The 27,243-nt window shown below is 48.2% G+C and overlaps 1 protein-coding gene across 3 annotated transcripts in view; it reads right to left on the reverse strand.

Annotated features, from left to right (window-relative positions):
- LOC126529762 (G-protein coupled receptor-associated protein LMBRD2B) overlaps nucleotides 1–27,243 on the reverse strand; it is a 342,033-nt gene that overhangs the window by 76,318 nt on the left and 238,472 nt on the right. For all 3 annotated transcript variants that reach the window (XM_050177266.2, XM_072284303.1, XM_050177265.3), the window contains exon 11: nucleotides 24,399–24,641. In XM_050177266.2, coding sequence (XP_050033223.1) covers nucleotides 24,399–24,641 — 243 coding nt within the window. The remainder of the gene's footprint in view (nucleotides 1–24,398; nucleotides 24,642–27,243) is intronic.

Here is a 27,243-nt window from a genome sequence, read left to right on the forward strand (position 1 = left end):
CGATATAAGCGAGCACTCAAGAAAAAGCTAAAGCAGTCAAGCTTTAACTGTGATACAACTATGAGGAAGTCAAAATACAATATATTCTGTGAAGCAAAACTTAATTCAGGTGCAAAAAAGGCAGTGAGCTTTGGCTGTTTCAAGTTCTTACCAGGCGTGAGCAACCCCTGCTCTAATTTGACCAAGCATTCAGGGTGTCTACTAAGTTGGCATTTCCAAATTCCCTGAGTTTTCCAGGTTTTCATTGAGTGCCTTTGCAAAATTGTTGGAGTGATGCAAAACTATGTTCTATGTCAAAACTGGCTTAAACCATATTGCCCGACGCAGTAACTCTCTAGTAAGCATATGAAAAAAGTTTAAAAAACGACATAATCCCCTTTGAATAATAAGTAGTAGTGCTTATGTTATTCAAAAAGAATATAGAAGGAAGGGGGTTAGTAAAATGCACAGCAAATAAAATGCCTTCGAAAAAAAAAATGCAAATCGAGATGGACATTCTCAAATACGAATAAAAAGGAGATGCATACAGAAGCAAATATTTTCGAATATGAGCTATTTATATCAACTGATAGCAAGCTCAGTGGTATGAGGCCCGAACTATGTCCCAATTCAGATTGCCTCTCAACAGCTCCTAAGTCAACCTCAACTGTCCTGACATACTCTCAGCCTGTGCACGACGCCTCAGGGTTGTGTTTCATTGCTTTAAAGAGTTTATTTTTGTTTGGATGAAAGACATCTGCATCACGGCATCAGGAAACACTGTTTTTTGAGCTCAAGCTCCTCCCAAACGGCGGCAGCACGCTTGCTTTCCCGTTCATTCCTCAGTGCGTAGGTCCTTACTGTTCTTGTCCTCCTTGCACCACTCGTTCACCCCACGGACCATTTCAAGCATCTTCTTGGTCAGTTGCACAGTCCACGTCCGATTATTCGAAACCCGTAGGGGCCGCGAAAACGTCCGAAAAATCGGCCAGTTGGAAAAAATAAATGCATGTCATTTACTTCCTTTAAAGGCTCAAACCGTCACAGGCACATTCGAAAACGCTCTGGAGGCCTGTCGGTACATGGATTAGGCATATCGGTGCTCGTACAGTGACAGGAAATACGTGTGCACGCGTGTATCATTCAGGAATACATACTGTGTCAATAGCCCCTTCCCACACTTGTGATGATTCACTGCAACACTTTTGCGCATGCTTCACCAAGTAACAGCTATGTACAAAGGCGAAGCTGATTTTCAGGAACCGACATTATGCAATGCACTGTGCTTTATATGCTTCTAAGCCAGTCGCGAGGACCACAAAGGCGGAGTTCGTGCGATTGCTGACAGCCGCGAATTCTTTCAATAAAAAACACGGCGCCCAACGGCAAGAAGCTTCATAGCGAACGTCAAAGCAGCTAGGCCTAGGGTTGCCGCAGTGGTGGCGACGGCTGCTGGCGGATCTGCGTGGGAGAGCGCCGATTCGAGGCGGCTACGTAACAAAAATGGCAACGGTGGTGGGTTTGATTAATGCCGTTTCGGACCTGCGGTCACTGCAAAGCGTCCGAAAACTCGGATGGCGCAGAGTTCTTGCGTTCGAAATTTCAGACGTATACATTGACTCTACGGGGTAGGTGGTGGTGCCGCGAAGTCGTCCAAATTATGAGGAATCCGGAAAGTCGGTCGTTGACTGTACACTGGCAACTCCTCCAGCCGACGACAGGGCGTCAAAGACGATTGATTACAATTTCTGTTTGTTATTCGAGCCAGCAATGTATTACCGCGACTTTCGAACCTTCTAACAAAATTTCAGCTAATTTTCCCTGATAGAGGGATAAATTCCCTGAGTTTTTCCAGACTACCCAAAATCCCTGAGAATTGCCGGTCTTCCCGGTCGGTAGACACCCTGGCATTGCATGAGGTCGCGGTCACCGCCCGTGCATTCAACCTTATTTCGCTTATTTTTAGTTCGCATTTCACGTGGCTCTTTGTCCTCACCATCCATCGCTGGGGCGACCAAGGGATCAGCAGCATCGGCCAACGCGAATGTCTCGAAGTTGCCTTCTACCTGGAAGTCCGATCGTCATCAGGCGTCATCCGTCGTCATCGTCAGGGTCACTGACGACGGTGCGGGAAAAACCGGAGTGCGCAAAGTAGTTGGCGACCTTCGAAGGTGCGAGTTCTTTCCATGAAAAGTACAGCAAATGGATTACACCAAGCAAATCGATGTTGTATCTCTTGCTGGCGTCATACGCTGTTAGCATGCGCTGCAAAAAAGCTTGTGGTACAGCTTCCGGGTGGTCTCAATGATGTTCTGATCCATCGGTTGCAGTACCATGGTTGTGTCTGCAGGCAAAAATTCCACAGCGATCGCATTGAGGTAGTCGTTCTTCCCGTCGCTCAGACAATTGTTAATTATGAAAAGCACTTGCCGATTCTTTACATTGAACCGTCTACCTAGAAGGCGCACATGGTCTTGAAAAATAGCAGGAGTCATTCATGCTCACTTGCTACTTCTGTAGATGAATTCCTTGGGAATAGTTGCATTTCGGAAGCACCGTGGCTTCTCCACCTTTCACAGTATCAACAAGGGAAGCTAGTCATCACCTATTGCATCGGCACCAAACTGCACTGTGACACGCTCCTTGCTGTTTTCCTCCGGATGAGGATCCGCCAGCGGTAGTGAACGTGTGATTCGGTAGCACCTTGAAGAAAAATGCAGCGTCATCTAGCTTGTAGATATTTTTGTCTTCATACTCTTCAAGTAGAGCATGGAGCCGATGTTGGCACCATACGTCTACAGCGTCACAGTTCACGGCTGCGCTTTTGCCAACGATCAACTTTGAGGTCACGCCGTGTCATTTCTTGAACCGCTTAAGCCAGCAGTTTCTGCACTTGAAATATTTATGGCCCCTTTGGAGGGCGAGAGCTTCGGCTTTTGCAGTAAGTTCAGGTCCATGTACGGGGAGATTCGCACTCCTGGCATTCTTCAACCACTGTAGAAATGCACCTTCCACTTTGGAGTATTTCGAACCGCGATTCCTCTTTCTCTTTGCCAAGAAACTCCTTCCAAAGCCATCCAACACAGCTTCCTTGTTTTTCAATACAGTTGATAAAGTAGACGGCGGTATGTCGAATTCCTTCGCGATGTCAGTTTTCTGCCGGCCGCCTTTTTCCAGTTTTTTTTATCAGCAGAACTTTCTGCACCAATGTCGGACACTTTTGCCTGGAAACTGACAGAGCCATTTATCACTGTAAACCACAAAATCACACACAAGGCACGCCTAGCGAAGCACTCCGAATGACACACAATCACATGGCCTGCAGCACAGATCCAAATGCATGCGCCGTTGGCGCGAAAGTGACTGAATGCGGTGGCTGACGCAGAAGGCAGATGCTTCAAAATGTCATCAGGGCATCTCGCTTTTCTCGTCAGTGCACGCTGGTGATGGAGGGCTTGGCATTGGCTTCACATATAGCGGAAAAAAGTCGACTAGAGTTGTGGAAACCAAGAAGCAGGAACTGCAGAAGGTGGAAGATTGTGCTTGGGACGGTAGGCCAGCAGCTTTGGAGAAGTAACGATGTCGAAATTGGCAGCGAGGAGGTGAGGAGTTGACATGAAGGAGAGTGAGAGGAGTGACCAGCGTCCAAATGGCTTGCGGACTGGAGAGCAAATGAGGAGGCGAAGGCTGTGGCCAAACTTTTATTGGGGGGGTGCAGAGACTATGGACGACTATGAGAGTACCGCGATTCAGTCTGAAGTTCTTGTGCTCAAAAAACGATTAGCCGCTCATTGTGGGTACGCAGCGCGATGGTGAAACCTGAACAGTTTTGCAGTAAGGGCTTTGCATGATCACTGGGCAATTTTTTCCTGAGGTGTGCAGCCGTGAAGTTTGCAAAACGAGTTTTTGGCGCACCATTGTCGACGACACTGTGCTAACTGTATGGTTCGAGTGTCCGTGTTCAAGCACCGTCACGTCTGCGTCATTGACAAATGTCTAGCAACAAAACTCGATGACCCTACCATGCATTTAGACCGTTTGTCTAAAGTCGGATGGCATGAATCGAGCATGACCTGCTTGAGAAAATTGTCAGGGAAACACCAGCGTGCGTTGAACCGCCATGTTGACAGCCTGACTTGCCGCTGGTTCTACTTAGATTTTTCATGTTTTCGGAAAGATATCGGTCGATTTTGTGGTTATGTGGGGTTCTCCTCCGTGCTCTTGGGACAAAGGAACGACAAACACTGCAGTGCAAACAATCACAAGGGCATTTATTGCACCTTTCATAGATCAATGCCAGCTAGCCGAGTTGCTATCTACAAAACATGCCAATGGGCGCGCGACAAATCTAGAAGTCCGACTCACCGCGACCGGATAGCGAGCGAATATGTTCGCCCCATGCTGGATCCCAACGCCTGGTCGTTCGCGTGTACGGTCACGCGAATGGTGGCGCGTTCGAAGACGGCCACGCGAGACAGTCTCGCAGAAGCATGGATCGGCGCCCGCGCGGGACGTCCGCGCCGCTCAATGATCTCGAACCACAGAGGAAGCGCCTTGTCCTTCGGCGCCCTGTCGGCGGCGTTAGCAGCACAACACTCGCGCCATCTCTCGTACTGAGCCTCAACCACTCCGACCGCCGCGGGCGCCAGGCCACGCGAGCCGTGCAGGAAAACAACATATCAGGGGGCGCGAGAAAATCGCGCATCCCCACAATTTTCACCGTGAAAAGTGCAACGAAGCTAGAGGCAGTGTTTTAGTGCGATGCAGTATGATTATGGCGAGCGGAGAGAAAATTTCTAGACCGGCTTCCCCAAAGTCGTCTTTCCTATTTGTTAATGCAGCTCCTCTTGTCGAACATGGCACTTATAATTGGAGGGGCACTTCTTTTGTGCATTTCGGCATGTTTCAGCACCAGAAGTGCTCTTTCGAGTGTTAAAACTTTGCTCATTGAGTGCACCCCATGGAATGCTATGGTGCAAGAGTGCCCGTGGTCTTTTGCCAACTTTTTGGCATCAAAGAGACTGCGGTTTTCTAGCATCGCAAAGCATCAGGAAAACTTTGTTTTCGTGTGGATTCTATCACAGGAGACACCAGCGATGCGATTGTGACCGAAATTAACGGTTCGGGTGCGCTGCACCGTGGAATTTCACAGCTCCCGTTTGCTCCGCTGTAAATAGCTGGGAGCACTCGGCACTCGCTTCATCGGCAGTATTAGCTCGACACTGCATGCATGAAAGGGTCGCTGCCGCTCGGGGGTTGGGATGCCTCCGCTCGACACTTCGCTCTTAGCGGGTCAAACTCTTCGTACGCTTCGAGTAATGCTTTAAAATGCATGCGTTTGGGTCAGGACTGGAAGAAATTTCGAATAAAGCGATATTTCGATTACAGCGATTTCGTTGTAACGAGGGATTACCGTGCATTTTTCATCAGCAATTTTTCGATATAAGTGATCTCTTCCTCTACCCCACAGATGAGCCAATGGTAGAAAAACAAAAATCTATGACTGCATTTGCTAAATTAGCATTACCTTCACAGCACATATGATTGAACTAGATTAAAACCCTTTAAACATACAAATTTTCAGACTAACAATATTGTAGATTGCTTGAACTTGGTTCTACGAACGGCATTTTAGGCTACTGTGAGCAAAACGAAAAAATGTGGAATGGAAAAGAAAGAAGCAACCAGTCTTTCTTCATTCATTTCCACAATTTCTTAATTGCAAGAAGAAATTTTGTATTTGCAGAGCCCTTCAATACTGGTCGGAAAACTTAGGCTAAGTTTGAGATATGGACAGCAGCTGCCGCTAAGGGCGCCACTGCAGATGAGGAGGCTACCATTATTGGCTTGCTTTGGCAGTTTAGGCCCGGTCGCACTAGGCCGGCATGATGGCAATTTCAGTCTGCCGACATCCAGTGACAGCCGTGTTATGCCAACAGCCGTGTCAGCAGGTGTGCAGTTGTCGGCAGACAAGTCACATGATTTTGTTGCAGCACTGCAATGACACAATGCCCCCGCACCGATGTGGCTGTCGAGAAATTTTTGCTGCTGATTTCTACAAGTGCTGCTGGCTTGTCTGTTATATTCAGTTTCGTTATTCATTTCGGTTCTTTATTCCCCAGGGGGCGCTTCTGTTCTTCATTATATATATTGGTTGTATATGTTAAATAAACGGCTTTTACTTCGGGACGGCTGGAGTTTGACTTCCACCTTCGGTCAACACCACATTGGCGACGAGGATGTCGTGAACGTACCCCCAGCCCCGCTGCGCCGTCCGTATCCGCCACCATGAGCTTCACCGGGCTTGCTCCGCCGCCGTTTTTCCTTCCGACGCCCGGCCGTCCCTCATTGCCATGGGAGCAGTGGGAGCAGATGTTCAACGTGTACTTGCTGGCATCCGGAGCCGCCGCATTCAAGCCGGAGCAACGCAAGGCTATTCTTTTGCATTGTTTGGGGGCGGAGGGCCAGCGTATTTATCAGACGCTACATGCAGGGACGAGCGCCGCAGCACCGGCCGCGCCAAGTGCCGCAGCACGCGCCGATGACAAGTCTGCCGTGGCCCCTCCTGACGAATACGACTCTGCACTCGCCGCATTACGGCTACAGTTTTCGACGTCGCGCAACGTTATCATCGAGCGTCATCGCTTTCACCGCCGCAGCCAACACACAGGCGAGTCCGTTCATGACTTTGTTGCCGCTCTACGGGAGCTAGCGTCACATTGCTCGTTTGCCTCGCAAGATGATGCTTTGCGGGACCAATTCGTTGCCGGCGTAGCTTCCCCTCGCGTACGTGAGCGGTTACTGCTCGAGGGTTCCACACTTTCATTCGAGAATTCTGTTCGAATTGCACTTCAGTTTGAGCAGGCGGCTGAAGAGCTAAAGGAGCTTTCTGCTTCGGTCGAAGCAATTTCATTGCGGCAGCGTCGAAAACCATCATCGCATTCTTCGAAAAAAAGGAATTCACGACCGGCAGTCACCGTAGAGCAGAATTTAACGAGGAGCGCGAGCGGCTCACGTGCGCCGCAGCGGAACCGCCCCCCTCAGCGGTACCGAGAACAGAGTAGCCGCTCCGGCTCGCCACATTGTTTCCGATGCGGTTCGCGGGACCACATCGCGTCAGCGCCACAGTGCCCAGCGCATGGCAAGACTTGTTCGTTTTGCGGTCACAAGGGCCACTTTCAAAGGGTATGCAACCGCAAGCTAACCCAAATGCAAGGCCGAGTACGTGAAGTTGAATTTCATGAAGATGTTTCGTCATCCAGCAGTGCTGAGGATGTTTTGACGGTGCAACGTTCCGCGCGTAGCGGAATTCATATTCAATTGCAAGTCGCGAATTTCACTTTGACATTCCTTGTTGATTCAGGGTCGTCTGTTTCAATCCTGTCGGAACAAGACTTCAGTCGATATTTTCAGAGCGTTCCGCTCCTGCCTGCTCCGCATGTTAGTCTGTTTGACTACTCTCAACGGCTGATTCCAGTGCTAGGTTGTTTCCAGGCAGACGTTCGATTTAAAGGCCGCACAGCGTCGCTACGTTTTTATGTTGTTCACCGAGGCACTTCTCTGATCGGTCTAGACGGCATTAAAGCCTTGGATCTTCGCATTGAGGGTTCTGCTCTCAAGTGCCTATACACGTCCGTTACTCCGCAGCCGACTGTTGTTGACCCGCCATCCTGTTCTATTTCCACACCGTCAAGCACGCAGCCTCATAACAAAGCTCTTCCGCCAGCCTTAGCACATGAGTTCAGTTCACTTTTCAGTCCCGAGTTAGGTCTTGCTAAGGGGTTCACTCATCGCATCAAGACACGGCAAGGCGTGCAGCCTGTAACTTCGAAGCTTCGCCGTCTGCCGTATTCTCTCCGTTCACCAGTATCAAATGAGCTTCATAGGTTGCTGAGCCTTGACATCATCGAGCGGATCGATGCTTCTGAATGGGTTTCCCCCATTGTTGTTGTTAACAAGAAAGATGGTAGCATCAGGATCTGTGTAGATCTTCGAGAGCCGAACAAAGCTATTGTTCCAGACAGTTTCCCATTGCCCCATACAGAGGAGCTGCTTCACGCTTTGGTAGGCGCTACACACTTCTCCAAACTTGACTTGGCTTCTGCTTACCATCAGGTTCTCTTGCACCCTGACAGCAAGGATCTGACAGCTTTCATCACCCATGATGGCCTTTTCCGTTTTAAAAGAGTTTGCTTTGGGTTGGTTTCTGCCCCAGCGGCATTTCAGAAGATGATGGCGAAAATCCTTGACCGCTGCCCTGGCGTGTTGTTCTACATTGATGATGTCATCATTTTTGGCAAGACCGCAGAACAACACCTTTCAAACTTGAAGACCGTGCTGCAAAAGATCAAGAACGCAGGTCTGAAACTGAACGACAAATGCCTTTTCGACGTTCCAGAACTTGCCTTTCTAGGGCACAAGGTCACTGCACGTGGTATCTTGCCACTTCCAGAGAAAGTAGACTCCATAGTTAACACACCAGTGCCAACTGATGTAGCCGCCCTTCGTTCGTTCCTGGGCCTCGTAGAATACTACTCCAAGTTTGTTCCACACTTGGCACAAGTAGTTGACCCTATGAGAGTCTTACATCGCAAAAATGAGCCATTCATCTGGTCTGCCGAAGCAGACAGCAGTTTCCGGAGGGTCAAGGAAATACTTTCGTCAAGTACAGTCCTCCAGATGTTCGATCCGTCATTGCCAGTAATTGTGTCGACCGACGCGTCCGACTGTGGGCTGGGAGCAGTCCTGCAGCAACAAAGTGGCCACGAGCTCCGCACAGTCGCTTTCGCATCTCGTACACTGTCGCCTGCAGAGAGAAAATATTCAGTCGGTGAACGAGAAGCACTTGCGTGCATTTGGGCGTGTGAGCGATGGCACACGTACCTGTGGGGTCGCCATTTCACAATTCGAACAGACCACCAGGCACTGGTGTCCTTGCTGTCGTCACAAGGACATGGAAGACGCCCACTTCGAATCGCACGCTGGAGTGCACGACTGCTTTGCTACAATTTCACTGTTGAATACCGCAAGGGGTCCACAAACACTGTAGCAGATGCACTTTCTCGGCTACCAGCACCTACCTCGGAGGCAGAGATTGCTAAGGAGGAAGAAATTGTCTCGTTCATTGAGCCAGCCTGCGTGACTAAGGAGAAGTTCAGGCAGGCCGCCCTCGACGACAGTTGCCTGGAAACCGTCAAGTCATTCGTGCTGAGTTCCTGGCCGCCAAAGAAGTCCATACCAGAAGAGGCGAAACCATTCTACGCCATTCGGGAAGAACTTTCTGTTGTCGATAACCTGCTTCTGCGTGGAGAGCGCCTCGTTGTTCCGTCCTCCCTCACGGCTCAGATCATCGGCATCGCGCACGAGACACATCCGGGTATCACGCGCACGAAGGCGCGACTGCGTGAGCGGTTCTGGTGGCCACGAATGGATAAGCAAGTGGAAACGGCAGTAAATAACTGCCATATCTGCCTGGAGGCAGATAAGTCCGCCAAAACATCACCAGCACCGTTGCAACCTGTTGAATGGCCTGAGCGACCGTGGCAAAAGCTTGGCCTAGACATTGTTGGTCCCTTGGAGCATGCAGCCTACAACAGCAGATTTGCTGTAACGCTTGTTGACTACCATTCGAAATGGCCAGAGGTGTATTTTTGCAGCGAAGTGTCCACGAGCACCGTGAAAGACTTTTTAAGAAGTGTTTTTGCCCGGGAAGGCTACCCGGAAGAGATCGTTTGTGACAATGGACCTCAGTTCACTTCGCGTGAGTTCATAACTTTCCTGCAACACAGAGGCATCAGTCTTTCACATTCTTCAGTATACTACCCCCAAGCCAATGGGCAAATAGAACGTTTCAATCGTACATTGAAAGACTTCATTCAAGTCTCACTCCTCGAAAGACGACCACTCCGGCAAGCTGTCACAGAATACCTTGCCATTTACCGCTGTACTCCGCACGCCACCACCGGAGTCGCCCCAGCAGTTCTGCTGCATGGTAGAATGCCCCGAACCAGGCTGGATATCGTGGGTTTCTCGGCACCAGCATTTGCGGAAGATCCAGCCAAGGAGTTGGCGCGACTTCGTCAAAGGGTTCGGCGTCAGCAGCAAAGCAGCAAGCACTACACGGACAAAAGAAGAGCCGCCAAGAAGACGAAGATAGCCGTAGGCGATTTTGTCCGTGTCAAAAAACCGTCCGTTCGGTTCAAGGGAGACTGCGCCTTTTCTTCACCCACTGAGGTGATCAAGAGGAGGGGACCAGCCTCTTTCCGACTTGGAGACGGCCGTACGTGGAATGCCTCCAAGCTTTCCAGGGTTCCGGAGAGGGGCACCTGGGGACCAGGCCCACCTGCCACGCCGCAGCCGCGGTCTCCTGAGGCGCTGCAACCTGCCACGCCGCAGCCGCGGTCTCCTGAGGCGCTGCAACCTGCCATGCCGCAGCCGCGGTCTCCTGAGGCGCTGCAACCTGCCACGCCGCAGCCGCGGTCTCCTGAGGCGCTACAGCCTGCCACGCCGCAGCCGTTGTCTCCCGATGTGCTGCAGCCTGCCGTGCTGCAGCCTCCTTCTCCCAGGACGCAGGCACTGTGTCCTGGCATACCGCAGCAGCAGTCAACGAGCCCGTCGCCAGTGCGACGTCCAACGCGGCCGACCCGAGAGCGCCGGCCACCGGCCTGGCTCAAAGACTATCAGACCAATTAGTTCGTGGTCTGCCATTGTGTACATAGGTTGTAAATATGTGTAAATAAGTACAGTGTGCATGCTTTGGGGTTTTCGTTACTAATACTTACTAACAACTAACTACTAAAAATAAGGGAGGGAGTATGTTATATTCAGTTTCGTTATTCATTTCGGTTCTTTATTCCCCAGGGGGCGCTTCTGTTCTTCATTATATATATTGGTTGTATATGTTAAATAAACGGCTTTTACTTCGGGACGGCTGGAGTTTGACTTCCACCTTCGGTCAACACCACATTGTCTTTCTTTACTTGTTCTCAACAATACATTTAGCATATTTGTGGCACTGAACAGTTAGTGCTGGAAACTTTTCATGTGTAAGCGAACATTGTTTAACTGCGCGAACAAACAGACCACAGAGACAGCATGGGACAAGGACGGGCGCAGACTTGCCTGAAGATGTACTTAGATTGTATGGGCATGTTAAACCTTCCCTGAAACATGGAAAACAAGTATGCCGAAACATACGCGACGAGCTGAAGGAGCAGACGCGGAGGTTTGTAGACTTGCTACAACTCCTCTTCTATGCGAATTATCCTGCATGGCTGGCTGCCATCAAAATGCGTGAGACCAAACGGCTAGAAGCTCAGACGACGGAACGTTGGTGGCGCTGTTACCTCCGAGATGCCTTAGCAAAGATGAAGGACACCAAACCACAAGCTTTGGGTAACGTTATGCTGCTCGGAGAAGCTGCGGTGCCCTAAAGAATACTGTCCACCCTCAAGAAAGGCCCCAAGTACAGCATGGAAACTTCACTGGAAGCGCATGAATGGTTGACCCTAAACAGGAGCCTGGCCAAGCAAGCGGAGGCAGAAGATCAAGAAAGGTGTTTATTGGATGGCGTGGACAGCCTAATCAACACAGTCAAGAAGACTGAAGAAAGGCCAAAGCAGAAGGACCCGTCAGGAATCGTCAGGTTTTTTAGACAAAACGACCTCAGACTGCTACAACAGGATAAAGAAGGAGGGTTTGTGGTAATGCCGTTGGGGCTTTTCTACGAGAAGGCGACAGCTGCTGTGAAAAAGAACTTCAAGCCTGTGCCAGTGAAAGCTGCAAGGATAAAGGCGAAGGCCATTTCTATGTGCAAGGAGATGGAACTGCACAAACTGGCTGCCTCAGTCAACAAAAGCAAAGGTGATGGCTTGATCCGTGTTTTTTACGGCCAAGATGCACAAAGAGGATATCCCTTTCCGGTCTATCATGAGTGAAAGAGGAACTTGGCAGAACGAAGTAAGCAAGTTTTTGCAGAAATGTTTATCGCACCTGAAAGTGGACGACCTGTTAGAAACAAAGAACTCGGAAGCTGTTACTAGGTTTATAGAGTCGAATGACGATATTGGCCATGCTTTTTCCATTGACATAGAAGATTTGTTTTATTCTATCCCTCACGCTGCATTGTTTCAGGCTGTTCAGAAATGTATTCAAGTTAATGGCGAAGTGTCTTTTCAGAATTCTGCCGGGTTGACTGTTGATAGGTTTTTAGCGTTGCTTGAGTTTTACCTCAACTCTACCTTCATCCAGTTTAAAGAAGACTTTTACGTGCAGAAACAAGGTATATGTATAGGATCTTGTGTTGCTCCTATCTTGTGCAATGTTTACTTATCGGAATTTGACAGAGCAGTAAACAAAGGGATCGATCGTGACCAGGTTGTTACCGTGTTTCGTTATGTTGACAATTTTCTTGTACTTTTAAAAAAGCAAGCTGGTTCCACGTATGACGACGCCATCGCAGGTGTACTACACATTTTTCAGCGCCTTGGCAAAGGTTTCACCTTCACCCATGAACTAACAAAGGATAATAATATTCAGTTTTTAGACAGCGCTATAAGCTTCTGTGACGACCATGTGTGTTGGAAATATAACCCAAGATCCCAAAAGAAATTGTTGCCCTACGATTCGGCTCATTCGAAAGCGGTAAAGTGGGCAATAGCCACCCAGTGTATCATATCAGCCTTAAAAAAGTCCTGCACACACAAAATACAGGAAAGCTTTGACAGGCAGATTGTAAGGCTGGAAGAAGCAGGTTTCCCGCAATCAGTCATTTCAGCAGTAGTGGAGGCAGTGCTTAAGAAGATAAAGATGGAAGGCAATATTAATGAAGATGCAAGGGAGCGCAAAAATAAGAAATGTAAAGTTGTGCCTTATGTTCACAAGACTTCCCACAACTTAAAGAAGGTTGTGAAACGGTATGGAGTTGAGATAGCGTTCTCGGCTCCTGGCAAGCTCGCTGGGCTATGCTTGCGCATAGGAAGAAGTAAAGATAGCTTCCAAGGGTGCGGAACAAAGCACTCCATTTTCCACATAGATTGCAGTGTTGGAGTAGTTTATCAGATACCTCTATCATGCGGCAAAGTTTACATAGGCCAAACAGGAACGTGCGTGAATGTGCGCATGCGTGAGCATGAATTGTCAATACGTTCATACGTGTGGGCAATAAAATGAATGGGCACCTGCCTGTCCACTGCCTGGCATGCACGTGCAAGCCGATCATGAAGGAAGCAAAGATTTTGTGCCGCTGCCCAGATAGCCGAGCCAGCGAGCTACTCGAGGCGTACCATATTAGAAAGAAGGGACAAGACTTTGTCAGTGACACCTCAGTTTATTTACACAACAGTGAGATGAGGTTTATTGACGAGCGTAGGTAGGTCGCGTTTCGCATATACAAGGCTTTTCTTTTCTTTTATCTTTTCTTTTTTTGCACACGTGCAGTGGTGTATGTCGGGGGTGTACTTATATGTGGTCTTTGTGGAATAAACATTAGTTGAAAGTCTGCGCCCGTCCTTGTCTCATGCTGTCTCTGTGGTCCATTTGTTCGCGCAGTTAAACAATGTTCGCTAATATGTACCAACTCGCCCAACAACAATTTCTTCTAATCTTCTCATGTGTAAATAGCAAAGTAGAGCATTTATTCAAAGCAGAGCATTTGTTCACACTGGCACTTACGGCCACAGTTGGTTGCTCACTGCAAGCACTGCTAAAACCAATCAAAGCTGACAAAAAATAATCACGAAATATTGCAAGACATGGTGATTTGCAAATATGAGCACCATCACCCTAGCTGAGATGAGCTGCGTGATATGAGTGACGGGCGGATTCAGGGTGGATTCAGGGTGGCTCATCTCTGAAAACTGAGATAGGGCGCTGTTACTGATAGCTGGTTTTCACTTCATCGTGCATGCAGTATGCTCGATGAACTTTTGTTAAATAAAACTCTGCACATATAAGTACTCAGTTAGAGAGCACCCTCTTTGAATACGCTCACACAACTGAGTGAGGCGTGCTAGAGTAAGGTGGAGGCTGTTGCCTGTTTGGCATAAGAGACAAACATGTCAGCATAGGAATATCACAACCTCCTATATGAACAATACATACAAAGCTACAGTCAACTTCCATTAATTCGACCATGATGAGACCAATTAAACTGATGTAGTTACCTGGCGGGTCGAATTACACAAGATGCAGAAAGAATACCGAAGCACAAAATTTAATTGGCAGTGGGTATTTCCTTGAGTTTAAGATGCCTCCAAATGAAATGTGCTCCAAATTTGTATGTGTCTAGAGTAGAAAGCTAATGCAGAAATGACTTAAAACTCCTAACCAAAGTAGAAATCTAATGTGCATTCGATTTTGTAGAATGGCAGCCAGTTTCCCAGAGACAGCTTTGCCTCAGGGTATTTAAGGTCAGCTTTGCCACAATACATGCAATGTTGCACGGTAAAGCGTATGAACGCTGCGAAGGCGGCTTTGGTTTTACAGTGAACTCTTGTTAAGACAAACTCGGTTAAGCCGAATTCTTAGATATAATGAACACCATGGAAACATTTGTTTGGTCTTCCGTAGACTCAATGCAAAAAAAATATGCTTAAGACGAACCACCTCAGACGTGCTCTTTGGTTACGACGAACATTCGAAGTGACTGCCACTGCTACCGATCCCGGAGGCTACGGTGCCTCGATGCGCCGTGCCTGGGGGTGTGCGCATCCAGGCACCCTACTGGAGGCCTGTAATGCACATTGCCCATGGACTGAGGTGAAAACAAGAGGAGGAAACAATAGGATGAAACAAAAAGAGACAGTGACATTTCACTTCATGAATGCAGGTGACGCACAAGCACATGGGTGCTGTAGCGCATACGAAGCTGTTGGCCCTCGGTGCGCCTAGACTGTCTGCATCGCAGATCTTATTCAAGACAAGGCTCGCGCGGCTACGCCATAGGCAGCAGCTGCCAGAGCAGCATGCCCCCAAGTCAAGATCTGCTTATTAACTACTAGCTTAACAAGCATGGTGTCAGTGCACACATGCGAACATGAACACATCACACTCGATGACCGCGGACGCTCACTGACAAAATGCTGACGTGAGAAATCGTGGCAGCAGCAGCAAGCGAAGTGACCTTCGTGCTGTCTATTGCTTTAACGTAAACTAAGTGGCGAGAACACAGCGCATGCAGAGGTACGAGCCATCGACCCATCTAGACTGCACCCCCGAAGAAGATCGCGTTCAATATAAAGCCTGCGTGACTGTGAGCAGCTAAAGTACAACACCCCCCTCCCTCCCCTCCTGGTGCCATGCGCGCGATGGAAGATGGCGTGCCCCCCCCCCCCCCTCACCCCCGCTCCCTTCCTCCTTTGCGCGCACGAGATTGAGCTGCCATCATCGGCTCACCGTTGCATGCTTTTACCCACATACACAGCGTACGGTGTGCGAGGAGAATGTTATCACGAGATGAACTCAGTACGTCCTTATTGCAAACGAAGCTTGTAGCAATTGCTAGAGGACGTCAACCCAGTGTGTGTCCGCCTACCTTCCTCCTCCAAGATGCTTCACTTCGTTTCTCCTTCCCTACTTCACTCTATGACACCTGGACTTTCATCTAGGGTGCGCTGCATTGCTGCGCACTCGGTGCACTCCTTCATCTTCATGCTTTCGCTAGCTCAAAGCCTGCACTGTTGACTTGTGAGGTGGCAGGGGCCTGCTTTAGCTCCCTGGTGAAGTTTCTCCAGCAGAACAAAGGCGCAGAATAATGTTTAGGATCATTAGGTGAGATGACATTGTTTGTGCCTGCTCGCCGATTTGCAGAGAAGCGCGACTGGATGAAACCAAGAAAGAGTACCCCTTGAAAAGTTTTCTATTAAGTTCAGCTAAATAAATGCTTTTTATGTCATTCTTTTTTAACTCTACTTCATCTAGCGTTTTGAAGTAAGATATTTGGATGTGGCCAATTATTCTATTCTTCTGATAGGATGAACTTCTGATAAGACGAACAAATTTTCATGGTCCCTTCAAGTTCGTCTCAAAGGGAGCCTACTGTATATCCACTTGTACCGTACAGGCAACCTTCGGCCATATTTCCTTTGGAAAGAGAAGGTGCCCGTTACAATCTGGTAAATACCACATTCAAACATTGTTAGCTACCATTATTGCTTTAAAATCTTCCTAGCGCAGGCCGAAAATAGGCGTTTTTGACGCGAGATGATGTGTGTTCCAACACATTCACTGTCTGAGCTTGATCTTTGGTCAGGTTCATATGCACACATTAGGTCATGCATGCAGACTGGTGAAGTTTAAATTATAGGATGTACTGAAGAAGAACGAGCAGTAGGCACTGCTTAGAGAAAGACGACGACAACGTGTGGTTGGAAGCCTTGTGCCTGTGTTGCCGAAGCTCTGTGTTTTCTCGCTGCGGTTCTCTGCTATCTGAGCACTTTAGCAATCGAACTATAACGCCTCTTGACATTTGGTGGAGGTGCTGGGCCCTTCCCAAACCTGGAACTCCGCAGCCGGACGCTCCCTACCATTTCTGCCATGCCTCAGGACGCCGCGCAGCCCGATCCTCCCCTGGTATCGCCTGTCGTCTGCTCCGGTGCTCTACGCCAACGAGATCCTCCGGTCTTCAGCGGCAACGACAACCATGACGTGGAGGATTGGCTCTCGTCATACGATCGCGTGAGTGCGCATAACAAATGGGATGAGAAAGCTAAACTGACTAACGTCATCTTCTATCTTTCTGGAGTCGCTAATCTCTGGTTCCGGAATCACGAATCCAACCTTTCCACCTGGACAGAATTTACCCATTCTTTCAAAGTCTTCGGTCGCCCTGCAGTGCGCAAGCTTCGCGCAGAACAACGCTTGCGTAGTCGCGCTCAGCAAAAGGGTGAAAACTTCACAAGCTACATTGAGGACGTAGTTGACCTCTGCCGGCGCATTAATCCCGCCATGCCCGACTCTGAAAAGATCAAGAATGTCATGAAGGGCATAGAGGATGACGCCTTCCAAATGCTCTTGGCGAAGAATCCTCAAACGATTGACGAGGTCATTACACTGTGCCAGAGCTACGATGAGCTCCGCAAACAACGCCTTACTACGCGCCGAGCTGCCACGCCTGACAACACGATTTCGGCTTTAACTGACACTTCCAGTGCTGCTCCCGCCCACTCTCCGTTCCTCGACCAAATCAAACAATTCGTTCAAGAAGAAGTGGCGCGCCAACTGTCACTGCTGCCTGCTACCCAGTCGTCTGAGTCCTCTTTGTCCCCGGAACTCAGACGCGTCATACACGAACAAGTCAGCGACGCACTACCTCTCGCTAATCAACCACCCTCAGCGCCGGTTCCGCTCACGTACGCTGCCGTCGTCGCCAGGCCAAGACCACCGCCTGAAGTTGCGCACTACACCCCCACAAGCGCCTCCCAGTCCCAGTCCCGCTATTCACCACCAGTTCCGCACTTCGCTCCTTCATCTCCTGTTCCCCAAAGCTTCAACACTCGTTGGTCTCCATCTCCCCGTCGACGTTCCCTCTGACAATGACAATTTTAGGATTGAAATAATGAGCAAGGTACCGGCCGGTACTTTTGGTCAGGATGGAGTTAACCAAAAATCTAATTAACTGGCATTGAATTAACAGAATTCTACTGCACGAATATATGTAGTCGCATTTCATTCATGGAAGTGCCGGCAAGTGCGACCAACAGCCTTTGATTGACAACGACGATAAACCTACGTTGGTTCTGTGCCGTGCCGCCACTTCCCACTACTTGTGTGTTCACCATACAACACTTCGAATCACTTGGGCCAAAACAAAACTAGAAAACCAGTTTTCTTCATTGCAACTGTTCATCTTTTAGTTCAGATTTGTAAGTGGTGGGTGCACGAACTCTGCTGAGCTAGGCCTAAGATTTGCTGAACAATATTGACACAGCCTGAAACTTGATTTGAAGGACTGGCAAGGGCTGACAACTGTGCATTTCAGCTTCAGAAGCCCATTCCTACTCACTTTATATAAGGCATCCAGTTAGCCATCAGTTAAAAAAAAAGAAAATGCGGTCTGACAACCGAAACCATGGGTCTCATAATCGTATCTTGCACCATCTCTCTCTTTTTTTTTCCTTTCTTTCTTTAACAGCTTGGCTTTAACATTAGCTGAAACACTTAGTATATATAAATGTACAGGTGCTGCAGCAATCACATCTGTGCAATGCTAACTTAGTGGCTGATTTTATTAATGTTTCGTCCGTTCCTCTGTAGCTGGAATGACACTGCTGCGGACAACAGGCCTTCAGCATTGCTGTGCCTGAGGACCATTCAAGCTTCTATGCACACACAGAAAGAGTGCATAAAGCTGCTACAGATGAACACACCACAAGTCAGCTGCTGGGCCGCTTGCCAAGTGCTGCCGTGTGGTCACTGTCGGTAGTCCATGAAGCTCTCGAGACGAAGTAGTTGCATGACCAGTATCAAAGGACTCTACTTGTACTGTGGATGTAATGAAGCCACGCCATATCTGCACTTTGGTAGCTCCTGCGAGAGACCCACGTGGCAGAGGCATGCAGAACTCACTACTGTGTGATTTCGGGCCCACAGTGTTCGTGCCGAGTGTTTTAAAGCGATATCGTTAAGGAGACCGCATCGCAGAAAATTTGGCATTGGCCTCCCACGTCGCCATCGGATGTTGTTTCGTCGAAAAGATTTTCGAACCACCTATGCCCAGGCTCTCCAAGTGAGGCAAGGAATTTACTGAACTAAATAAATTTCTCAAGCTAAAATACGTGAAAAAGCGTACTATGACTTACACAAAACCTACAGACATGATATCTCTTGGATTGTAATTTGACTATACAAGAGAACATAATTCTGTTACATGAAAACTCAAAGAAACCCCTTTTCCAGCGTTTCTACGATTCACAGACTAGCAGTGGCATCTGCCATTTCCATGCGCCGGCGTGCGAATGTTTTGGGGGTCACAGAGTGGTGCACCCGGTTCCTTGCAGTACCTCCAGCTCCGTCGCATCGCAGCCCACGCAAAAGGTCGCATTTCTACCACAAAGACCGCCTTCGCGCATAGAGTTTACGGCCAGAATTTCCCGGTAAACATTACGGTTACATACTATTACGATATTATCGGTAGATACCCGAGAGATGAGCCGCCGCGAGAACGATGACGAAGTGGGTCTGTGCCCTTGGAGCGAGTGAATGTCGGCCTGGCGCTCTGGCTTCAGTCCAGTGTAAATAGCCTGTAAATAGCCTCTTTTGTCTGTGTCTTTCTACACGTAACAATACATTCCAGTTGCCAAGAAGCGTGAGAAGCAGTCAGGGATCTTTGAATGCTACCGCATTCCACTGCTAAAGGCAAAGCTTAAGCATCCTCCAAATTTTTTCATTCGTGTTCACAAGGGAGATTTGTAACAAATGAGCAGGAATTAACTACCGTAAAATTCCGAGCTAACGCCCCCCCCCCCCCATCCACGCTCTTATCACGCACCACACTCAGGCAACACTGGCTTGGCACATCCAGTTAATGAAAAGTTTCCGTGGCTTCTAAAATTTTTTATTTTTTTTAGGTGCGTCCTTATTACTGAAACGGACTCGCCGCACGCCATTTGGAGTTCGCAGACCACCAGCCCACAGCAGTCTTGCTGGCAAAAGGCAAGATCTGCCTGTCACACAGTACAGAGGATCTCCCAGTGCCATAGCGACGTGGGCACTCAGCGGCAGAGGAGTGGTCATGGCTAAGCTCACCACTACTGATCACTCGCCACCAATATCGTAGCTAGGTCTTTTCCAGCTCACTTCAAATCCGTAGCAGATGGCACTTCAGACCGAACCGCGGATACTCCCAGGCAGCAATGTTTTGTTACCACTGTTGCTGCTTTACCCTCTCTTTGCAATAATTTCACACAGAGAAGAAAACATGCTGATATCTTGAAGTAGTAAAGGCATTCACAATTTCCGGGAAATTGTGGAAGCCTATTTCATCAAAAAAGAGGGAAACGCATGCGTCAGCAGGCCGTCCATTACGCTTAGTGACAAGGAGACGACTTTTTTAGAAGGTTTCATTGAGGCCTCATGTTAGAGTGATTTCATTTGGTTTTACCGTCTGTCTTCCTTTTATTTAACTAGTTTTTATTTTTTAGACGATTTTCTAGTGGCTCTTAAGCTTTTGTTGCACTTTTTTTTTTTGACGCAGACGCTGTTCTTTAGACCTTTATCGTTCAACACTTCTGTCCATTTCATTGTTTGTCACGTGGTTCTTTTTTCGCGCGGTCACATGATTTATCAATTTTTTAGGGGAGTGACTATTAGAGATATTAGTTTTGACGCAGACACTGTACTTAGACGCATTTTTCATGTTTTTTTCCGTGTTATTCGTTGGTCATTATTCCCATAGTCGTGCGGGTTTTATCACTGACTGGGCCTTAGGCGTTTGAAGTGTGTTATGTTGTGGATAGTTTGGTAGTGAAGCGTAGACGGTACTTTTTATGTCTGGTTTTTGTCCCCGTTGGCTTGGAAAAAGACTATACTAGATCAATTGCCTCCTGTGCTGATCCACGTGTGGTTCTTGTTTGCTCATTTGATAATATGTGCCAGATAAGATTCCTGAGTGGTCGATAGATTGCTGTTCTTTACTTCTAAAGTTTTGTGCGCGACTCGGCGTGAATAACCTACATAAGGCAGGTTTGTTGCGAAAATAAACTTAGTTGTGAGTGGCGCCGGTCCTGTCGTTTGTGTTCTTCTTCTCGAGTCCTGGTCTTCTGTGCCTTGCCTTTAATACTTCAAGCATGAACCAACTAGCCCAAGCAAGAGTTTTACTTGATGCTGATATCTGCAGTGTCACCAGCTGCGATGCGAACATGGCCAAGCCGCGGTTCGCTGTCCGCCGTCGGTAGCCATGCACTGCAGCTGAGCTTGACTTTAAGAGTGATGAACGGCACTAACAAATCTTTGGCTTAATAAAGTTCATGTTAAATAAAATTTTAAATTTATGCCCACTGCATTTTTTTTCTTGCGGGAAATTTTGTTGTCGCCATCTTGAATTTTGGCGGCCATTCTGAGATAGCACCCCTCCCCATATACTTTGCCAGTAATTTGGACTTGCTTGAGGGTGGGGGTGTTTGTTTGGAATTTTAAGGTAGGAAATTTTGCAATGAAGGCCACTTTCGAATTTTGCAGCCTGGTTGATTCTTGTTGCCGACCGATGAGGATATTGCTTGCACATATTGCAATGGAGTCGCAGGGTGCATTCACACGTACTTACGGTATGGGTGCATCAGTGTCAATACGGTGCAGTTTTGATATAAGCTGGCTTCCTACTGCACTGTGTTTACAAGATCCTCTGTGAGGATTACGATACCACCTACATCACAGAGAAGGGCAACTTTACACAGTGGCTGCACCAACATCAGACTGATGTGGATAAGAGCATGCAGCAACGACGTGAACACAATATAGACTGGATGAACTCTAGTCTAATCGGCCAGGAAATAAACTGGAACTCACACCTGCACCCTGAAGATACAATCAACAGGACACACGCTCACTAGAAATGAAGAAACCCTCCCCCCCGTCTCATGCGTGGTGTTTGCGTCACATGCTAGAACCTACTTAAACAGGCGCTTGTACTTTTTTGCCCCATTGTGAACAAGGCTTTCGTACGGAAGCCAGAACATCTTGCTATTAAAGCTTTATTTGCTCAGTGTGAGTCTTTTTTTGTCACATTTCATCTTGACCAGACGGGTTTCCGTCGAACTCTCAATTACATACGTCAATCCCACATCACTCAACGCAGTTTCCAACTGCAAGTACAGTAGTATCTCAATGATACAATTACAGTTGATCTGAATTTTGCAATGATATGCATTTAAAACATGTTTCAGATGCGCTACGTTATATAGAGTATGCTATGATTCAGGTTTACACGAACAGTTTCTCAAGCTTTCGTAGACCATACGAGTGCACCAATGACCGGTGCATGTGAGCAGAGACCCGGCTGGTCTCGGAGCTGAGGCATGGCCACTGTGGCTACTGCGCGGCTGCTGGCCCTTTTCGCACCCACTTCGACATTCTTTGCTGTTCGAGCGGCCCTCCTTTTCACACTCACCTCCCTTCCCGTCGCCGCCGCCAGTTGTGTAGCGTACAAAGTGCACTTGGAATGAAACCTGAAAATCCAGGGGGAGCCATGTGCCTGACAAGTCTACGTCATCCATTTCACGCTAGCTTGTCTTCTTCCCCTCCCCCCCCCCCCTTTTTTTTTATTGCTACGCCGCACTTTTGCACAGGCGATCCAATCTGAAAGGGGAAGCCATACCGCCATTGCCATTACGGGCTGCTGTGTGCTGCTGTGTGCGGCTGTGTGCTGCTGTGTGCGGCTGTGTGCAGCTGTGTGCTGCTGTGTGCTGCTGCGTGCTGCTGCAGGTGTCTGTTTAGTTACAGTGTACCAGAATATGGAGAGTATCTGTAACGGCCGCACTTTCAATGCAATGAAAGTGACGTCAAAAGAACATAACACAGTTGGGGGTGCTGTGATAGGTAGCACACATGGCACCATGGTGAGAGGTAGAATGTCTGCTTCTCATGCAAAACACTGGGGTTTGAATCTTATCAAGAAGTAGTGTCTTTCTAGCTTTTTTTTAATACTTCATGCGTTAATGTTTTTATTTTTTATATTGTTGCTTAATACAGTACTTGCTTCCGTTGCTATGCAATGCAACAAAAAGTCAAGCATAACTTGCAGGAACAATACCAAAATACAGGTTTTTTTTTTTACAGAGAACAAGAATTTTTCCAGCGCCACCGCACGGGGATCAACAAAACTATTCCAACCAAAGCATGGCCTTTGAGACTTGCATGCATATGAAAAGCTGCCGACGCCGGCCCGACAGGCTCTGCTCGATTTGCTGGTTGTACATGCTTTCTGAAGCTGTCAACGCAAAAGGGAAACGGACAGTAGCCAACGTTCGGTGACTACAAAACGGTGCAGGTTCAAATACCGCCGAAGAAGCGATATTGTACCTGCGCTTTCGTTCTTGCTAATTATTGTAAACAGAACTGTGGACATGGTAATATGTATCAACGAAGTTCATGTGAATGTGATGTGCACAGTGTAATTCATTAATTAACAGTATGGGGTAGCTCTCTTGAACAACCTTCTTTACTGACATAGTATTTTGACTTTTCAAGATATTTACCGGAGTGCATGCTTCATGCATATCATCACTGATGGGGGACCTCTCCTGTGATGCATTCAGTGCATGAATACACGCAATGTGACACCACACATGTGCAGTTGCTGCTGAAAGTGCTGCCGCAGATGCAGGAAGGAAACATACGAAGCGTTCTAAGCAGAGAGGCCAGAACTTGAATATATGAGGGGACAGTCAGGCATGGATGAAGAAGATAAGCGAGCAGAAAGCAGGCTGGCTACAAGCCATCTGCAGCCACTGGACACGAGGATAATTCAGAATGTGAAGCGTCACTTGACATGACTTTTAGTAAGGCATCCATCCCCTGGCAAAAACTGATTGCAAAGGTGAGAATCTGTAGATCAGTTGACTAGATGCATTGCATTTCTTGGCCATGTCTTGGGACCATGTAACCTCGGATACAATCACAAACCATTTTCACAAGTGTGGATTTTGCATGGGAATGGATGCTGCTCCGATGGGAGATAATGAAGAGCCTGATGAGGACTTGGTGAATGAAGGCTGGGAGAGTCTGGAAACTCAAGCTTCCACTCAAGTCTTTGTCACCGCTGATGACAACGTTACAACCTGCGTGTTAAGGTCCATTGAAGGCTTGGTCGATCAACTAAATGAAATCGAGATTGACAGGGATGGTCAACACGCCGAACGTGTGTGACCAACTGCCGTCCACTGTCAGAAACCCCTCGCGCTCTCTATGTTCTGCACTGCACTGCAAGTGCCGGCAGCGTAAGCGACAAAACTGCTGCACGATTTTATGCCTTTCAGGCGGGTCTTGTCAGCAACATCGAGGTCAGGAAGGTGCAAATAAACATTACGGACTTTTTTGGCCGGAAGTAGTGGTGCCCAATAAAGTTTGTGTTCATTTTCGTGTTCAGCTTGGCTTGTTTTGGCTCATCTGAATGCAGGATGATACGAATATTTTGGCATGCTCCCAAGAAATTTGTATCATTAAGATTCTACTGTATGACGTAATGCAAGCTCATATGCACCATAGGCAACCTGAAGCTGACTCCAATAACCAAGTGGCATGGAATCACACACTCATTACCCCATTTAAATAAGGCAAAAATTTATCCCCTTTATTGTCCCTCATGTCCGCCTAATATACTTTCATCAATGGACAGAGGGGGCAGGCCTGACTACCCCTGGTGTCCCATGCCACTCGGTTGCAGCTATTTCTACTTGCAAAAGAGCGTTTAAATACAAAATGGTAACCTCGGTGTAGGCAGTCTCGACACGGTGTGCCTCGGAGGATACGTGCGTGTCCAGGTGCAGCAGGCCAAGAAAGTTCAGGCAGAGTGGTGGCGTGAGCCGGCACAGCAGCATGCCCGCAAAGACCAGGCTGTAGGCATCCGTCAGGTGATGCGGTGCCAGGTAGTAATAGTTGAGAACCCGCACCCGGAACACGGTGTAGTAGGCGCACACGCACAGGTAGCCCAGGGTCACAATGCTCATCAACTGCACACAGGTCGCCAGAGTGTGCAGATCTCTTTGTTGGCATTTCTTGAAATGTCCGCATAAAAAATGAAATTTAAGAACTGCCTTATACAGCTTCACTGTCTTTCATGTGCTAGTTAGTCAGATTTGCATACATCTGCTAAAAGTTAATATTTCTTTTACAGAATTCTCTTTAAAAAAAGAAAAAAAGACAACAACATCAGAGCGCAGAGACTCATTCGACACAACTTTTTTTCTTGTCTGAAAAACTGACCATTGCAGAATAAACAAAATTTGAAGTGGAAAGGTGCTGTTTACACCAGTAAAATATCCAAGTGCCCACTCTTCAACATTGTATCTACTCAAACAGCCTCATGATGAACTTGAGTCCTCAGTGCAGCTGATCCTCTCGGCCATCGGCAGTGGCAAGCTGATCAACTTAACGCTCACTCTGGTCTTAAAAAGACCCTCAACAATCGCGGATACCACATGCTACTGTGAACATCTCAGCCGAATTCATGCACTGTGCATGGGGCTCACAAGCGGAGTAACCTTATTTTCAAACCCTCTCTTTTCGATGGAACCCTTCTCCTCACTTTTTTCGGGACTGCCCTATTTCATCATATAGTAAATTCCCATACACGGCTGCTATTGGCCAATAGCTGACATCAATAAAAAAGCGTGAGCTAACTACTGTCTGCTCCCATGCGGCCCCGCCCACCCACGCAAGAATGAAACTTTGGTCGCATGGCTTATAGCGATGTCGTAGTCATTGGCTCTCGGTAATTTCGATTAGTCTTGAGCACTCAGCTGGCCTCGCGCGAAGCTTAAAGGGACACTAAAGTTTACTATTAAGTCAACGTGGACTGTTGAAATACCATCACAGAAACCGCGAAACGCTTGTTTCGTGCCAAGGAGAGACTTATTTTAAGAGAAAATGCGTTCTGAAGCGTCCGCGTACCTCTAGCGCAGTTCAAATCGCCCGCCCTCCGATTGAGGAGTACTGACATCATGGTCTCATAGTGACGTTGCGCCATCGGTGAGTAGAACGGCGTCCGCAGACGGCGCTACGGCTTTTCTGCGCAAAACGCAAACGCGCGGCCAGAAACAGAGCCAAGACAGAGCCGACAGCAGAGCGAAAGCGGGAGTATGGTGGCTAGCGGAAGGAGAAACGAATTACGTCCCACATTACGTCCCATGGCACACGGAGAGTCCGTTTTCGTTAAACTATAGGCTGCGGCGAGCTCGCAGCGTGGTCGGCGTGGTCTGTGAGAAGTGACGAGCCTTTTCGCACTCGCAAAAGGGCATAAAAAAGTGCGAATCGACGCAAAACTCGGCCTAGAAACGTGCTTCGCCACAACCAGGGCTCAATACGACCCAAGCTGGCACGACCCAGATGTCGTTTCCCGCACCGCCACCAGGCGCCGCTACTATACCTCAAACTCCAGCGCAAGACGCCCATAAGCGGGTACTTCATTCTATGACGCCAACTTCGACGCTCGTTGCAATGGACCCGGACACCGACAGATTGGCACGCGATGGTGGGCTCAACTTGAGCAATTTGAGCACCGACGAGCGCGACCTGCTGATGAGGGCTCGCACTGCCGGCGTCGTTGCGTACTACGACGGCGGCCTCGACACCGGCTCTCCGGAGCGGGAAAGCAACGAGGGCTTCCCACGACATCACATGGACGTGGCATTCTCGCTGCTTGTTCCAAATGAAAGTTTCGCGAGCCAGCAGAACCCTCACAGCATGACACGATAACGAAACTACTGAAACTCCAAAGCGCGCAGAGTCGAGCGAAAACGAAACCTTTGGAACACCCATATTACTGAAGGGTAACGTCAAAATGTTATTTTTTCTTAGAATCGAATAGACGTTGACAAGTAGCATTTCTTTCCGTCTTATAATCGAATGAAATGATATTTTTAATACATGTAGTTGAGTATTAGTAACACAAATTATGAAGAGTGCTTTCGTCATCAGGCTAGTACCGGAATGTCGCTGGGGGGTCTCAAATCGTGTCATGCATTTACCTCAATTTCTCGGTTACTAAAGCTCTGTTCGCGATTATATTGATGCCTTAGACGTTCTAGAACATTGCTCTACCACTTTAACTTGAGTTTCTGGTAACCTTTAGTGTCCCTTTAAGCACAGACCAAACATGTACACCATGTTTGCCACGGCTCACAGTGAGCAGCGGTTAGCATTTACAAAGGACGTGCGCCAGTGCGCGTTCACTCACGGCTGCTCCTGGCTAGGCGGGCTTCACATGGAGCTTTGTACTGAGTGCTAGAAAGTGCGCGACCTGGAATTTCCTACCATCCATGCAGAACAAACCCGGTCTGCACCACGTAGCACAGCCAGGCTCACCCTGTCCACTTCAGCCCTGCACGTAGCCACACGTAGTGTCTGCTGCACAGCGTAAGTACTGCGACTGCCGCGGCCTGCTGCGGTGTGCTCACTCGCCGTAACACCATAGGCAGCCACTCTACTACCAATGGTGCTCCTTTGGGATGGAGGACATTGAGGGCAAATGGGAAAGGTAAATAGTGCTCTTGAAGTATCTAAGTTCGTACTAGACCTTTTTGAAAAATTATTGAAATATATTCCTAGGGGGTA

This window comes from Dermacentor andersoni, chromosome 9 (assembly GCF_023375885.2).
Source record: "Dermacentor andersoni chromosome 9, qqDerAnde1_hic_scaffold, whole genome shotgun sequence".
Taxonomy (NCBI): Eukaryota; Metazoa; Arthropoda; class Arachnida; order Ixodida; family Ixodidae; genus Dermacentor; species Dermacentor andersoni.